General features: G+C 41.4%; 1 protein-coding gene across 5 annotated transcripts in view; it reads left to right on the forward strand.

The window, feature by feature from the left end:
• Positions 1 to 17,331, forward strand: part of TTC7A (tetratricopeptide repeat domain 7A) — a gene marked incomplete at its 5' end in the record, with an annotated part of 172,914 nt that overhangs the window by 63,959 nt on the left and 91,624 nt on the right. For all 5 annotated transcript variants that reach the window (XM_080588231.1, XM_080588230.1, XM_080588232.1 and 2 more), the window contains 3 exons: positions 4,164 to 4,281; positions 11,005 to 11,062; positions 14,323 to 14,395. In XM_080588231.1, coding sequence (XP_080444357.1) covers positions 4,164 to 4,281; positions 11,005 to 11,062; positions 14,323 to 14,395 — 249 coding nt within the window. The remainder of the gene's footprint in view (positions 1 to 4,163; positions 4,282 to 11,004; positions 11,063 to 14,322; positions 14,396 to 17,331) is intronic.

Here is a 17,331-nt window from a genome sequence, read left to right on the forward strand (position 1 = left end):
CCCTCAGGGTTGTGCAGCTGACAAATGCTCCTTGTTTCATCAAAGAAGATGGAGGGGGTGAGAGGGGGATAAGAAAAAAACCCACAATATTACAGTCTCACAATATTACGGTCTTATCAGTGCCTGCTCATGGCTTGGCAGCCTGTTTCTCCCCAGGTGCCACGGGCGTTTTCCGTTCTGGTGTCGAGGAGGGGTTGCTTAGCTAATGCTTCCAAGTGCCTCCTGACAGGTTATACAGCTTCAGTTCAGATTACAAGAAGTTCCTTTCAGGTTGTTTTTCCCCAACACCTGCTTTCTGGGCTCTCTTCTGTGGAGGTCTCAAAAGGTAGAGAACTTCTCCCTGCAACCCTTTGCTCAAGAAGCAATTCAGTGTGAAGTACGCGGAAGAGTATAACAACAGCAAGGGCCAGATTGGAGGTGTACCTCCTTGGAGACTGTTTTTGCTTGCTTCTGAGGGAATAACAAGTAGTGATTCTAAAGAAACTGAATTCAAGCTGTTACCAGCCCAAAGAAATCTTTTTTCCATAGTTGGTGTCCTCCTTTGAAGCGAACAAACCATTTAGGTTCCCTTGTGTTGAGTCTGGGCTCCTGGCTGTGCATCCAGAGTAGGCATGGCTGACTCTTCCTCGTATACCTTCCACAGCTTAGCTCACTTCTGCATCCCTTGGGCTTTTCAACTTATAGGAGCCCCGTGGGGTGAGACTTGCGTGCCTGGCACCATGTGGGGAGAGGGGAAAGGGACAGCAGCTCCTGCTGCTTCACAACACATGACAGCCTGCCTGGTGGGTCTCCGGGGGACTGAGGCCTTGTTCGGGGGCCTTAAACCCTCCTTTTCCCATTGCTGCAGCAAAGCGGAGGCACCTCCTATGCTGTAGGACCCCTGTGGGCACAGCTGCACCGTCAGATCACAGCTCAGGCTGGCTCCTGGGCCCTCACTCAGCACAGCACTGCGTGCAGGGGAGGATTTCTCACCTCAAGCACAGTCCGGTACGGGGCAGTTCGCACAGCGGATGGATGATGTGAGCCGAAGGTTTTGCTTTTCACGGCTGCCCAAAATGATCGAAGAGTAGGCGAATTGGAGAAGAGGGGGCAGATGGCAGTCGCAGCAGGGCTGGCAGGGGACGTGGCTGAGTGCTGCAAGGAGGAGAAGTAAATGTTCTCAAACAGAACCGGCTGCAGAGCTGTGCTGGGCTTTGCGAGGCCACTTGTTTTCAAAGCAGCCTTCGGCTGCCCCAAGTGTGCATTCGTGAAAGTCTTTGTGGCTGGTCAAAGCACCATTAGTGTTAGTACGAACAAATGTTTACCAGAACGGTTGTGCTAGAAGTGCTCTTTCAGCCGTTCTGAAAAGTCGTGTTTTTAATTATTCATACAATAGATTAATCTGGCACTCACAGGTGGCCCTGGGTAACTGGCACGCAAGAAAGCTGAATGGTGTGCTGCTGATTTATGCAGCATAGGCCATCAGTCAGGGACTGGAAACACCATCAGGTGACCATTCAGAGAAACAATGGAGCAAAATCTCTCCAATTTTAAATGTCTGCATTTCAACTCCAAACCTTTCATTTAATCTCTTTTTTCGTATGCTCTGCCCACTCCTACCCTTGTTCACTAGTCATTAGAATTCCTTGTATAGTTCTTTTCTTCATCTAATGGAGACTTCTTGGACGAAAGTGTATGTGGGGAGAAGAGGAGAAACAATGAAGAAAGAGTGGGAATATTAGTGTTTATGATGGCAAAAGAGGTGCATAATTAAATTTCTGGCTGCAAAGATTTCATGCTTTACATAAAAGTTCCTGAGAGCTGAAGAATTCAGTTATTGTTTCATGTGAAGGTTTTTTGTGTGTTATTTTTTTCCTCCATGCTGAGTCACGGGACATTTTCTTCTTCCATTGTCCTAGGCAATGGTCCAGAACATGCATCAGTATGTGGCAGGGAAGTCTGTAGGGCAGCTTACAGGATTAAGTCTCTTGGAACAAAATTCAGTCTTGTTGATGTGATTGGGAGTTTAAAGGGTCTCATTTGAGCATCGCTGAAGTTAGCAGAACTATTTCCAATGTTATCAGAAGACTTTGGATTTTGCCATTAAAGATGATCTTTGCAATTTGCTTGGTGGCCCCAAGTATGCCTGTAAGGGGGGGTTTCCCTATTTCAGTTAGCAGTTTCCAGACTCATAGTTGACTAAGCAATCAGCAGTACTGTAATGCTTGCAAATTTCAGTGAAGGATTGACGAAATACGTGTTGATCATTGGGCTGACTGGTCTGAAGCTTCAGAAATTTGAAAACTATTGGCTTACATTTAATCTGAAGTGCTGTGGCCTCAGGGAGATGCACAAGCGAGGAAAAGACCCAAGCAGTGGAGCTTCTTCGCTCCCAGACTTTTCAGCCTTTCTTCATACTTATATTAACAGTGAAGACCTCCTTATGTTTGATACCATCTAATAAATACCAACTTGTCTGTTTATGTAGCTATTAGTTAATGTCATCACCTGAATGTCTGCAAGGGATGTAACAAGGAGCCCCCTTGGCAGGCTAGTATATCAAGTAGATTTTGTTCATAAATAATGTATGAACACATTGCTGCACAAGGAAATTTTCTGGTCTACTGTTCCATTTTTTTGGTTTCCTTACAGGTGACTCCTTTTAGATGTTAAAGAACTGTGAAGTGCTGTAGTCTGACAAAGCTGACTCTTAAGAGAGTGCATTTCGGTTACAACTGCAGTACTTGTACCTAAAACAGTTGGACTCAAAAAAAAAAAAAAAAAAGGGATTTTCTGCAGACAGAATAATTCCATCCCAGAAAGTTGGTTGTCTTGTCATAGAAGTTTCTAAAAGTAGGATTTTTTTGGTAGCAGTCTGGTAATTGATTAAAGGTCACGCTGATCATGGCTGACAGGATCTGCAGACTGCCTTGTACGCACACAAGATGTTCTTGTAGGCTCTGTATCTTTCAAGCCTTACTTAGAACTTTTACCTGTACTTCTCTAACCTTGATCTTTTCAGATATGTACAGTCTACAGTTCTTAGTCTGTTTCTGCATGTGAAGGGTGAGTGATGTTAATGAGAGTTTAAGGTTAGAAATGAGGAACACTGTTCTGCCATAAAAGATTTGAATTGTTTTTGGTTAAAAATTCTCATTCACTCTGATTTTAAAGAATCTTTATATTTTTATTAGACTTAGGTCTGCATCATCAGTTGGAAAGGAAGGTTGAGGGGAGCACTCTGTACTGTAATAGAAGGCACCATTTTGGAGGTTGATGCCAAGACACAAATGCCACACCATTCACAAATGCTTCTCTTCCCATTAGAATCTGTAGTATAAAATGAGGGTGGTGAGGCACTGGCACAGGTTGCATGGAGAAGCTGTGGGTGCCCCATCCCTGGAAGCTTTCAAGGCCAGCCTGGATGGGGCTTTGGGCAGCCTGGTCTGGTGGGAGGTGTCCCTGCCCATGGCAGGGGGGTTGGAATTAGATGGCCTTTAAGGTCCCTTCCAACCCAAACCATACTAGGATTCTGTGATTCCAAAATGCATTTCTAAGGGAACTGTGTCTTCACAAAAAGTTACCAGATGTAGCTAGTGCATGCAGCACCAGCTGGTAAGGTAGTACAGCATTTCGGATCAAATTTGGGTCCTGAATTTGCTGCCTCATTGTGGTGGTAGAACTGTAAGCAATAGCTGAACTCACCTTACAGTGAAGATCTTGCTTGTTTTGTAAAGTTTTAAAAAGAAGTAAAATTTGCTAGGATTTAAAAGCATTGTACAGCAAACCTAGATGGTCTTTGTTTAAAGGAAGATACCTGTTAGACCTCTCAGTATATTGCCAGGATGATATGTAAGTGGTTAGTCCATTGGTGTTTAAGACTGTGATTCCCCTGGAGGGAAACAAAAGTAAGATACCGCCCTTCGTTAACATTAAATGACTGAAAATAGTTTAGGGTGGATGCTTAAAACAAGACCAGAACTTTTCTGAAAATGGGAATGTGCATCAAGGTCTGATAATGTGGCCTTCTATGTTCTCCTTTCTATGAGCACTTACTGTGGTCTCTGAAAGCCTTGTTATGAGTGGCTCTCAGATCTCTTACCTGATACATGTATAAGAGGGTAGCCTTACTGAAGCAGGCATAGCAGAAATGCATATAATCGTCAACCTGTCATCTTTTGCAGCTGGAAGAAGGAGAATGCTTTGCTAAAATGGTGATAGACCTGGGTGAAGATGCTGGAGAGTCCCTAGCAAAGGGTTACCTGGCACTGGGTCTTTCATACAGTCTTCAAGCTACTGATGGTGAGTTATCCTGTTTGTGGGAAACTTATTAGAATCTGTGCTTTTAGTGATGACTGGTCATAGAAAATTGCAAGACAAATTGGGACTGTTCACTTGCTCAGACAACTTTCTTCTGTAGTAACAAATAATTTTTTAGGTAAAAGAGGAAACACGTCATTACCTAGAAGATGCTAATCTGACTGTAGTCAATGATTCTTGGTGTGCTTTATTTGGATTTTTGTGATACATTTCTTTCACCTATTTGCACAACAAAAAGTTGAACTTTTGATCTATTTTCATATTTTTGTCACCCACTCATAAATCACATAAAGAAATATAATCCAAGAACTGGAGGCAGAAATGCCTGACTTCAGTTCCTAGCGTGATACTGATTCCCCACAGAGATTCAACCTCTCTGTGATGCAGTTTCTTTCTCTGCTTAGAAGTAAACAAGATAAAAATATCTTTCTCATTGGTACTTATGGATGTTGACTACATACAATGTAAGAATTTAATTTTTTAATGTTGACTGCTTGGGTTTTGTGTGATTAGACAGTGTGCTTCTGCAGAATCGGTGCTTAGTAGTTTGAAGGGTTGAAAGTCCTGGTGTTTAGGAGAGATCTAGATTTGACCTTCATCACGCTCACAGCTGGGTACAGCTTTGCTTCTTCTATGACTTCTACCATAGGTAGAATGCCTGCTAACATAGTTTCTTTGAATAATGGCTGAGCTAGTTTGTTTCCTAATCAAATCAGCAGTCCAGACCATATGCCAGCAATGGCTTCTCTGTCAGATGTGTTCCACAGAAACAAACTTCTTCCAGCAAATGAGCCTGAAACAAAGCTACAGTGACAGCCTGTATGGTGTCATGGAAGTACTATGGTCTTACAAATTACACTGAAATTTTGTACGGCATATGTTTGAGGAAGCAGCTTGTATATTTCAGAAGTGCAAGTCAGTGTATTTTTTCAGGCACATCTGATCAGGTGGTGTGAGAACTGCTTTCTAGCATGGAGGGTAATATGCAATGTTGCTCCTTTCAGTTCTCCATTTCTCTGATTCTGAATAGTTTCCCTTAGTAAGTTCATATCAAGAAACGTATGTCCTTCCTAGCCTGAATTTTTTTTTCTTTTTTTTTTTTAAAGATTGTTAAACATTGAGCTCTGCTTAACAGCCTAATTCCTTAGGGCATTTTGCCTAGATTTTGTTTAAACCATCCCTAAAGCTATACAAGATCCCAGAGACTATTTTCAGAGACAGAAGGGTTTGTGTGCTAACCCCATTACAATCTATTTATTATCCTCTATGGAAAGAAAAAAGTTTCTAAAGAATGGAGTTGTAGAGGCATGTGTTGTGCTCTAAAAATACTTTGGTGCACCAAAACACAAGTTGGAAACTTTTTTTCTTCTGAAAGAGAAGTCTTCCTTAAGTATTCAAGAGATTAGTTTGGAAGACATAGTAAGTGTCCTTTTTAATATTAAATAAACAGTCTTCATAACAGTTGCCTTGGAATTTTGTCCAGATTAGTATCTGATTTTGTTCTGAAACAATGGAATATCTGCCTTCTCTTCCTCATATCTCTAGCCCGTAAGTCAACAGGGCCACTCACACAGTTATTTAAGGAAAATCTGAAGAGTGTATTTTCATTTTCAGGTTATGTTTTAATAAAATGGATCACATCCTTCAAAGGCCTACTTACGATGATCACAAATATGGAACAGCCTTTTACTAGAAAACATCAAATTTGCACTAATGAGACGTTTTTCACTAGCGTTGTTAATAAAAAGCCTATCTCAGTGTGGAAGCAAGAATACAACATGTTGAAGGGAAGATAGCAACCCTGCTATTAATCCTGCTTCATAGTGTCAGTCATTTATCACTGTGTTTATACCAGTTCACAGTGACATGTGCAGACATGCAAACATCTGTGTCTATATATGATTTCCATAACTTTCTACTTAAGCTGATTTTCAGCGAATCAGCATTTTAAATGACAGCTGTTTCAGAAACATTTAACCAACTGCCTTATAAAGCTTACAGCAGTATATCAAGACGTCTTCCAACCAAGGTTAGGCTTTTTCTCCTTAATTTGTCATTTTAGTAAATATTTATTATCCTGTGTGACAAAGGCACTGAGGAGTTGTATTAAGGCCTTTCTTACGTGACTGCTTTTTATCAAGCGCTTTCTGCAGAAATGAAAAGAGCAAATGCCACTGGATGATAATTCAAAGTACTTGTGGGAGTATTTGATAAAGTCAGTTTACAACTATTAGATTTACTCCTGGATGAAGTAAGATTTCCTGAAACTTGTGCTGCAGAGCAGTATGTAGCTTCCAAGTTCTTAATATCTAATTGCATCTTTCTTGAAAGAAGGCTCAATGAAGTTGCTGAAAGATGTGTCCTCAGAGGAAGTCACCACCACTTTTGCCTCACTCTTAAAAGCACAAGTCTCTTGTTCATACAGAAAGTCCATCTATCTAAATTTTCTGTATCCCAAATGTGTTCCCAATGAGGCAATTTCAACAGCAAACCTTTTTCTTGCTTCTTATAGTTTGTTTTGACATAAGCTGTACTGTCAACTTTGCTTCCCCTAGGTCTCATGAAGAATTCGTTGAAGACAGGGAAATGTGAGATGAATTTACCACAGGCTAAAGAGGAAAGACAAGTTGAGCATGCATTGTAAAATACAAGTGCTGCTCTTATCTAACATCACCACCTCATGTCTCATTTTTAAGTATTTGTAGGTTAACAGACCCTCACTCTCTTTACTGAGTTGAGAAGGAGAGTGTTCGGCATCTCTGTTTTCATTTAGAATTTCGGTATAAGGCCACAAATCAGAGACTGAAATGGAAGCTTTTCCTAGCAGTCCTTGTGGGTTGTATAAATAATCAGTATACTGACATTACCAGCCAATGCTCAAACAAAAATAAAAGTTAGATATTGCCTACTAGTGAATAAACCCATCATTTGTGCATCTGGAGATAATGATCAACACATACAATCATTAATTATAATCCTGGGTGCTAAAACTGTTTAACTTTCAGTATTAGTTGTCTTAACTTGGAAACAGTTTGGAAACCCATTGGTGTGTGCAAAAGGCTGTATGTATGTAGGTGTTTTAGATCAGAAATGTATTTTTGAAGTTCAAATCTCGATCATCTTAACATTGTGATTCATGTGACAGGCCAGTTTTGGAGAACACAAACTGGATCTTTTTCTCATAGAACTGTGTTGCAAAAATAAACCTCATTATGTTGCAGCTGCTCATGGGGGTTCAGTCCAAGGGACAAGACTGGAACTAGACCCCTGACCCCATGTTTGCAGTTTTCATGCTGATCCTCAGCATTGTTTCACTCCGTGCATTCACACCTACTGTGCTGCACCTTCTCACTAACACAGAGTTTACCTTTGTCCGTTTTCAAATGTGACTTTAGAGCTTGTATTTTATTTTTATTTGGGTACCAAACTGTTGAAAATCCTGTTGACTTCTGGTAACGCTAAAGCTCCTTTAAAATCCAGAGTGCTTTTGAGAATGAATCTTGGGCTCCTAAGGTGCAATTTGAAAAGTTCTGTGTGTTACAGGAATATCTGTTACAGAAACTTAGACTCCCTGGTGTTCTCTCCCTTACTTTGATCAGACCGTGCTTTGCTCTGCTATTATTTTCATCTAAATAATAAGTGTCATACAACCTTTTTGTTAGTAGAACTGTAGCAGCCATGCTCATAGTGGGTAAAGTTGAGTAGATGCTGAAAATTTGTTAGTGCCATCAGTCCTAGAGAAAGGAGCACAGCTTTAGAGGTCTAGTTACAGTCATCTAATTCTGTCCCCTTAGTGCAAGCTTTTCTTTGGCTGAAGTGAGAGCTTCTCGGTGATCTAAGCAGGTTGCAGAGATGATGACTTCTCACTATCTAAGAAAAAAGTAATTCATTCCGGTAGGGAGATGGAAAGAGGATGCATGAGGGGGGCATGGGAGTAGGAGGAACTTGCACAGATTTTGTAAATTTGAGGCACAAATATTAAACACTGAGTCATATCATCACTGTATTTATTCATCAAGCATATAAATATTATCTATGATGGAGACCTAGCAATACTTGGGGGAGGAGCAGTGGAAAGAACCTAAAAGATTGCAGTAAACATGTTTCCAGGCTATGAAATGTTTAAACTTACGGCTTCTGTCTGCCCTTCAGTACAAATTTACTTGGGAGTTTTGCTCACCTTCTGAGCACGTAGCTATTATAAAATGTATGTAAAACTAACTTAAATGTGCTAAAAACGCACTCAGCAGTTGCTGCATTAGAGGTACAAGGGTACAGGGTCCTTCAAAATTGACCTTCCAAATTCTGCTCTCATTTTTTCTGCACTTTGGTTTAAAAATTTTGCAATGCTGAGGTAACAAACAATGGCACAGCCTCTCTTGCAGCCATAGATTTTGTGTAGAAATGTGGATTTTTTCCATTTTAAAGGAGAGGGAGGAACGTAACCGTTACTGTCCATGAGATATCTCTTAACTTCTTCCATCATTCTGTACGTGGCCTTTGTACATGGTGTGCGTATTTGGGATCGGTCATGAAGACTGTGTGGTGGAATGCTGCGCCAGAGCCTGAGAGTTGCAGTTTGAGCTCAGTTTATGTTTCTAGTTAAAATCAAGTCATCCTTCCAGTGAACTTGCTCAGTTGTCTCCTCAGCTTGCATTCTCTTGTATCCCACCCCAAATCGCTCTTCATTGTTTTTTTTTCCTAGTTTCTCTCTTCAAAGTGTAAAAAAGACCCTTTTTGTACAAATGGCAGAACTCAAACTTTGTTTATCAAAATCAGGCACAAATCTAGAGACAAACAACCAGATTTCCAATTTAGCTGCAACTGAATATGCAGCTCATACTGTGGGAGGTGGGACTCGCATGCTGCTTCCTAGCAGTGCAGAGTCAAAGCTGAGTGTTATTGTAGAATAATCATTTCATTTCCACAACATATTTTGTGCTCTTACTTTCTGACTACAAGTTAATCAGTCATCAGTCAAAAAGTCTTACTAGACTGAACCTGAAAGTTCTTCTAGCTTCTCCATTTTGCATTTATTTTTGAGGCAAATGATAAAAATCTCTTTACATCTTCCTCATCATGTGGCATCTCCAGAACTGCTGTTACTTACGTAGGGAATCTTGCAGTTTCCATAAGAAACAGAATCTGGTATTTTTCTGGGTGAACATTTATAGCTATAATCAAATCCTTTCCAGTGTCTCCACAAGCATTTTTATGTGAATGTCAATATTAATTCTTTTATTTTTTTTCTGTAAGCTCTCCAGTTCTGTTACTTTTCAGTATTTGGCAGTAGACCCGAATACTGAATTTAAGGCTATTGAGAGTGAAGTGTTTCCAGTTTTTATAAATGTTGCATTTTGCATGAAAGTGCATGTCTTCAAATTCATTCTTTAAACTGCAATTTTTTTGTTTGGTTTTTACTACGTAGAGCAGATTTTACGGCATAAGCAATTTTTGATCTTTATGATTCTTCCCAAACGAAGCTGGTGTTTTGAAGAGCTATTGGAAAGTGTTAGGAATAAAAAAAAAAAAAGGTCTGGTGACTATAACTGCTTACGCAAAATAAATTATTTGCGATGTTTCACTAACTAGTGTGCTGCAGAATCTAAAGTGATTACATTTGTACAACTTTTAGAAGAATGAAACTCTTTCCTCTTAACTTACAAGGATATTTGAATTTTATCTGTTTTTGTGTTTTTGTTTTTTTTTTTTTTTTTTCTGAAATATATTCTACTTTACAATGTTTCTATTCTGGAGCTTATATTGACTTGATATACGAAGTGAAATGTATTTATAGGTGGATGTTTGGTGGATTAACTGACTACTCATCACTTCTTTGTATTTTTGATCAGTAGCTCTCAAGTTCAAGACAGGTAGAACAAGAAACTTCTGCGATGTAAAATCTGGAAACTAAGAACTGGAGCAAGGCAACCAGTATACTTCTGAACTTTTATTGCTAGCTTGCCAGATATTCTGCGTTGAAGAGAGTCCTATTTCTCTATGCTCTTCCTCTATTCCCTTTGTTCTTAATGATAATGATATCTTATGATACCCTGGCATAACAAGAACTTGATGGTTCTTCACATCAAAACCAGAATTAATTCACACATCGAGAAGTGAGCCTAGTGGGTAGGATCCTTAATCAGTCAGAGGCAGCAACTGGGGCATTAGTGAGTGGCTAATGTCATACCTGAAATAACCTAAAAGTTTGTTGTGTTATTAAGGGATTTGTTGTGGAGCTGTAGCTCTGGCTCCTGGTGTTCCCTGTTCCACCCACAACACCCACCTACATGAAGATGGTGGTGGTGATGGTCTGTATCTACAAAGTTGGAACATCCTGCTAGTTAAGGCCTTCAGTGTATACGCTGGCCTGGCAGAGGGCCTGGCATGCTCATTGTATGTTGTTAACGTATGTCCCGTTCTCCTCCCAGACCCCTTCAGTGGCATATGTTAACAAAAATGCTTCAGGGTTTCAGACAACGGAGTTGGAAGAATTTTATTTAAGAATAAAATTGAGATTTTGAGTTAAAATACTGGTTTTGTACATTTCTTTAAAAATAAAACAGCATGTTTTCCATCCATGACCATAGATACCACCAGGTTTCTACAGTTCTTATGCTCCTGGTTTGAAATACGCTGCACATTTTTTATTGAACCTGAAACATTGAATTCAGCTCTTAAATCACATTGTATATTGTCCTACAGCTACTCTGAAGAGCACTCAGGATGAATTAAACAAGAAAGCACTTCAGACTTTGGAGAGGTGAGTAGGAATCTTGCTGATTCTTCCATTATGTAGTTCTTTTGATGAATCCAGAATAAATTATTTTTAATGTTGTTTTTTTGTGTGTGTGTAAGGCTATGTTGTCTCAAATGTTGAAAATAGTTCAGTAGATTTCAGCAACAGTCTGTCAAAACCATTCCTGTGATGGCAAAATGTGTTGATTATTTAGTTGAATATGAAGATGAGAGTATTTGTTCTACCATTAAAAGAAATAAACTTAGCCCTCAGTTAGCTGTAGTGGAGTCTACAGTGGTGGGAGATGCAGCTTCATTGTGCGGTGCCAGCAGGACAATGTGGAAAGCTGGTTTTACTTCTGTTCCTGTGTGAAGTAGGCCTAAACACAAAAATCCCTCTTGGTGGGAGAATACCTTCACCACCGAGGTGTAGGCTGCTGTGGGGTCACCTGGCATCAGTGTGCCTACCAGTGGGAGCAGATGATTGCCATCCTAATGAATGTTTGCACGAGATGTTGTAATGAAAAGAGCTACAGAGTTAGCAATACAAAGTAGTCAGCACTCTCCTGTTATTCCCCGCTGTATTTCGTGGGGTGTCTGATTCAGTCAGTAGCTACACACTGAAAGTACCTGTGAATTAAACTCCTCTGCAACTACTGCTTCCTCCAGTAAAACTCCTTTGGTAGCGTGAGGTTAAAAACCCTTTTTGACAGTTCTGTTGTGGTAGAGAGGTGAGGTGCAAGTGACCCTGTTACAACTAAGCCACATCACCCAAAATACACCAGGTGTTAGGGCAGTCAACGTTGTAAGCATAGTGGCTCAGATGGCAACTAAATGGAAGCCTATATGGTCAAAGTCTTGGGATGAAGTATCTCGTTCTGGTTTTAGTGTGGTCATAAGTGCATTACAAAAAGTGAAGACGATCTGAGATTTCGAAGTATGGGTGTAGCAGGTTGAACACGGTACTGGATCCTAGCTGTTTTTCTGATGCTGAGCAAGGGGGAGTCCGGCATGTTTCTCCTGCACTGTTTTTGTAGTGGTTGCAGGAGCACATGGTAGTGGAAACTTACTTTTGTCAAGCTGAAACCACAAATGTAATTATGGATATTTACCCCATGGGGATCTGAACGATTTAAAAATGTGTATTTAAAAAGACATTTATACTGTCACTATTTAGATCAGGAGTATACTTAAAATCACACCAGTTCCCAGACTCCAGTGTAATACCTTCACTACTGCCCAATTTTTCTGTAATTGCAGTACTGCAGTGCTTTTAAACTACATTTATTTTTATCCTTTGACCTTTCCCACTGGCTGTGGCTTGTTTTCATGGCATCTTAACTCTAGCTAGGAAGCAGACAAGGTTCTAGCCAGAAATTAGGTATTCAAGCTTCAGCCAGCAGGGGTGTCGTGACAGCAGCTACTAGTATCTCTATGCCTGGGTTTGGTTTCCTTTTGTTTTTTTCCCCCCTTGTTTTCCACCTCTTTTTAAAGTACATCTAGGATTTCTTAGGCTGTGGTTTGGCCTGTAGCCATCCTTATGAGTGGCCTTTTGAGCTGGAGGCTTGGATCAAGTATTTTTCTAATACCTTTTGAGGAAGCAGAACAGTAACGTAATGACTCTGTCTCTTTCCAAAAGCACCATTAATCTCTTCTCCCGTAGACCCACGTGAACTTTCCTGTTATGTATTGTTGGAGAGAGTATTGAAGATTTTGTAGGTGCTGCTTGCAAAAGAGGTGGCTCATCCTACTCCCAACAGTTTGGGGCAAAGCTGGATTCTACCTTACAGACTTTTATTTAAAATCTTTAAAGAAAGTGGAGAGAAGTGACTTGCCTGTACTAATTGCACCTGTGATGTATTTGGCATTGCTTTAGAATCCTTGAGTGCTGTCTTGACTTGCAGAGTTGTAGGGCACATTCAGTCCATGCTAAATTAATTAGTTCTAGAGCCATTAGTTACAAAAGTTAATTCCAACAGGTTTTTGCTCACAGGCCAAGGTGGCATTTGGGAGGTGGCCACCATTAAAATGGTCTGTGATTTGTTTCCTGAAGTAATTCTGTGACTTTTATTTGCTTGATTGTAATTAGCAAATCAATAGTTTTGGCAGGGTTTCTAACCACCAGCCTTGTCAGCCTGTCAGTTCTCCCTCATAGAAACTTTGACCACCTTCCCTGTCATCCTGGAGCACAGCCTGGAAAAGGGGTCGTCAGTGTCAGTCTGCTGTGAGGGTCCTTTCTCTTCCCACCTCCCCAGTGTGTGACGGCTTTGCTGTGTGACAGAGCCAGGAGCAAGCTCCATGCATCTGCAACTCCCTGTGGATCAACAGGCGGTAATCCACTGGTCCTGAGCTGGGCTGCCCACGTGGCACGAGCCATTGACCAACGCTGCTCCTAGTTTAGGTCCCCAAAACTTGTCTGCACGTTGCCCTGTTTAAGGGCTTCTCTGTGGGCTGCAGTTTCATGCCAGCTGCCCATTCCTGCAACCAGCCTTGCTCGTGTGAAGGACTTCCACGTTGGGTGCTGGAGTTGCTGCAGTGCTCAGTAGCCAGGCAGTCTCTGCAGTGTGCCTCTCTGCCTGGCATGGACTAGAAGGTGGTGTCTGAGAGGTCCAAACTGGGTTAACAGGAGAAGCCCTAGCTTGAGAAGCAAGGGCTTTGGTTCTGGTCCAGGCTCAGCTCCTGCCATCAAATCCTCAGTCCTCCTGCAGCGCCTTCCCTTTCCAAATCAGGAGTCTGCTGTCAACAGTTAGACTAGAAGCTGTAGGGTGGAGGATATTTGGTGTGTTTGGACATTAGCTGACATCACAGGCTCCTGATCTTTAGTCCTCCACACGCTCATAGTCACAATAATAGCAGAAACAATGATTACTTTTCAATGCTAACCCAACCCTCTCCTATTGTTTTTAAAGTGTCAGTATTGGAGCAAGTTGGACAACTATCTCCCCTCACCCAAATTACTTAAAATAATGCTTAAATGGTTTGTGTCATGAGTTAAGAGCTACTTTCTCCATCAGATATCTAAGTTCCAAAACATTAAATGATGTTTAATGACTGAGCATTTAAGTTCCCGACAGTTGTGTTTCTCACATCTATTCCCATGAGCCTGCCTTATCCAGGTGAGCATCAGCATGCTTTTTGTCAAGTCTCAGTGTGCTCTTCCATTACTGGTTGAGTTATGTAGGACAGGACTGGGCTTAGTTCTGTGTTTGTGACTTGTGGCAAAGGAGTTCTGTAAAGTACAATCTAACACTTGCTTCCTTTTGTGTTGTGTGGTTGTCCTTGAAGAGCACGTGAGTTGGGCCCAGAAGATCACCAAATCATCCTCTACTTGTCCCTGCAGCTGGCTCTTGTCAGACAGGTACGTGCAATAATTGCCAACCACTGAGGTGTGAGGAGGGTGAGAGAAGGGTGGTAAAAATGAACAAGATTAAGCTATGCTAAACAGGGTCCCTTCCTGCCTACGTTATAACCAATATCAATCAGAATACGTTTAAGACTTTCTTTTTAAAGCAGTAATTTCGTAGTACATGTGGCCCTGGGGAATGGTCTTCCCTAGGGTGTGCTTTCAGCCCTAACTCTGAGCAGTGCTGTTCCTGCTCCAAGCAACTTTGTCCGGGTAGGGCGGGTGAGAGGTATTTATTCTTGTTCCCTGGGTATCATGCCGTGTCCCTGTGCCCTGCTGCAGGCTGCTCCAGAGGCTCTCTTGTTACTGCCTGGTTCTGTATCACACCAGATCTCACATTCTCAGCGCTGGGGACTGGTTTATTCCTTACTTGGGCACGTTCGGCGTTAGGCTTTGACGGGTGCTGGAGCGCTGCAGCGAGTGGGATTAGTTGGCATTTGAACACTGCTGCGGGTGTTAGCTCATAAAAATCAAAATGATCAGAAAATACACTGCGCTGTCTTATTTCTCTGTCCCTTCTTTTTAAAAGCCAAGGACTTTATTAGAGCAGCCCCTAGTTATTAAATGCTTCTATAGCTAAATTTGAAATTTCATCATCTTTTCCTTCTTTGGCAGGCATTCTGCTTGCTGCAGTTTTCTCTCCTTAGTCTACGTCACAGTCAAACAGTTGGATCCTTCTTACTTTCTTGAGCTAATTAGGAGAGCTGTGTGTTCATTAGGTTAAACTAATTGTTCCAAGAGAGCACACTCTCGATAATGTCACTTTTGTAACCCTTTCATAATGAGAGCAGTGTGTTGTGAGGAAGCCTGCAATAAGAAAGGATAATTAAAATGGCTTATTTTACTTTGTCATCAGCCTACTGGCTGCTTTATGATGCAGGTTGCTCAGGGTCTTTGATTAAAAAATATCCAGCAACCCCTCTTTATCCCACAGCATCTGCCTCTTAGGGAGGTTGTCTGATTTGCTGCTCCTTTTGCCCCTTGCCATGAGTAAAAGCATTACAGCTTTTCAACTGCTGTTGAAAATAAATATTCAAATATTCAAAGTAAAAAGATTTTTGTGGTCATTTGTTCTTTCTTGTCTTCACTGTTACTGGTGTACTGCATTTTAACTTATTATCCTTTCTTTTTCTCCAGTTGTAGCCCGTCTTTACGCTTCTGTTTTGTGTGCATCATTTCATCATCCCCTTACCCTCCTGTTCTTCCCATTCAGTCTCTTGTCCTCATGTTCACTTTCTTTTGTCTACTTCTCCTGTGTATTTTCATCTTTGATATTTTGCCAGTCACCCCTGCTACCCTAGATGTGTGATCTAAATGCGTTATGTAGTGTCAGCCTGAGCCCTGCTATGCTGCTCCTGCTCTTCTCCATCCGGTGAGATATAAATCTTTAACGCATGCTTGGAGAGGGAGACGATACCTGAGACATCTTTATTTTTAGACTGCTGTAAAATATCCTACTCTTCTTTTGCCAGTTTACTTAATGATAAACATTTGGTAATGCATTTTTAATATGCTTAATTATTTAAAGTATCTAATATGTTCTCATTCTGATTAACTGAAAGATAAATGTTACCTTATTTTTTTTTGATAGATTGCATTAACTATTAGATGTCATAGGGCTTTCATCAGACTATGCTGCAGTACCATACACAGTAGGTTATAAGATGATACCCAAACGTTATTCTCAGCAATAGGCCTTTTTGTTTCCATAGTCAAGGTCAATAAATGAGGTACCTTACCCAACGCTGAAACATCTAGGTATCAGCTTGCATCGATAAGAGAATGTTTTCGTGGAACAAAGCAAGAGACAACTTGACCGGTAGGGTGCCAAAGTTTGAGCAATTTATCTTCTTTGGAAGACTGTGAAATGTTTCCGATAGTACTAGTCTGTGTCAGTGCTGGGCACAGGAGAACGGAAATGGAAAAGCGTGAGCTTCCCTCCGACACGTGATGAGTACGTGACAAGACAGGGAATGATTATAAAAAGCCCGTCACAGATCTGGCAGCCTGAAGACCATCATCAACCAAAATGAAAGATGTTATGCTTGGTGTTTGTGCATGTGACTGTCTTAAAGACCACCGGAATCACTGGTGGGCAGCAGCAGCTCTCACAGGGTTGAGGTCAGCTCCATGGCATTTTAGGGCGGGCTTTTCATCAAAATAGAGTAAAACTCCCCCTTCTGTGAGGCGTGTCTCAATCTGGTTTTCCCCCGGAGTGGCGGTGCCATCAGGCTGGGGTCAGCATGTGCTGTGGTGGCTCTCCCCACCTGCAGGGCCGCTGGCGGCTGGCCAAGCCGACGGACAAAGCAGGCTCCCGGCTGCTGGTTCGGCTGCTCCTCCTGTTTCTGTGGTAACAGCGTTTGGATCAGCACAAACAAGGTAGCTCGAGCATTTTAAAGCTCACTGATTTTAATGCCTTGCCTTGTTTTTTAGCAGGCCAGTTTCTATGGAAATGACTCTGGAGAGTCAGCGCTCTTGTTAATTTTAAGCGCTGGTTCCATTCTCGTTTTGGGCAGTGTTGGCGTTTTTGACCTCGAATGCCATGTAAATCATTATTGGACACATAAAAACAACATATTGGTTTTCGTACCATTTTAATATTTGATTTGACCTTTCTTTGCATGAAAATAGGAAGGCAAAGACAGCCAGGGGCCAGCAGCTGAGAATTAGAGGTCTCACTTATCAATTTCATCCGTGGGCTGCCAACAGACCTGAAGTTTCAAGTGGCAATATCCAGAAAACATGGACTGCCTTCCAAAGTGTCTGGATGTAAAAATAAGAAACATTGGTTATGAACACCAAAGAAAACATTTCAGCTGTTTTCTCCGTGTTTTTTATCCTGGTTTCAGGGAGGTGAGAGTGTTGTCTTTACTTTGCCCCAGGAGAGGAGC

This window comes from Anser brachyrhynchus (assembly GCF_964034855.1).
Source record: "Anser brachyrhynchus genome assembly, chromosome: 3".
NCBI lineage: Eukaryota > Metazoa > Chordata > Aves > Anseriformes > Anatidae > Anser > Anser brachyrhynchus.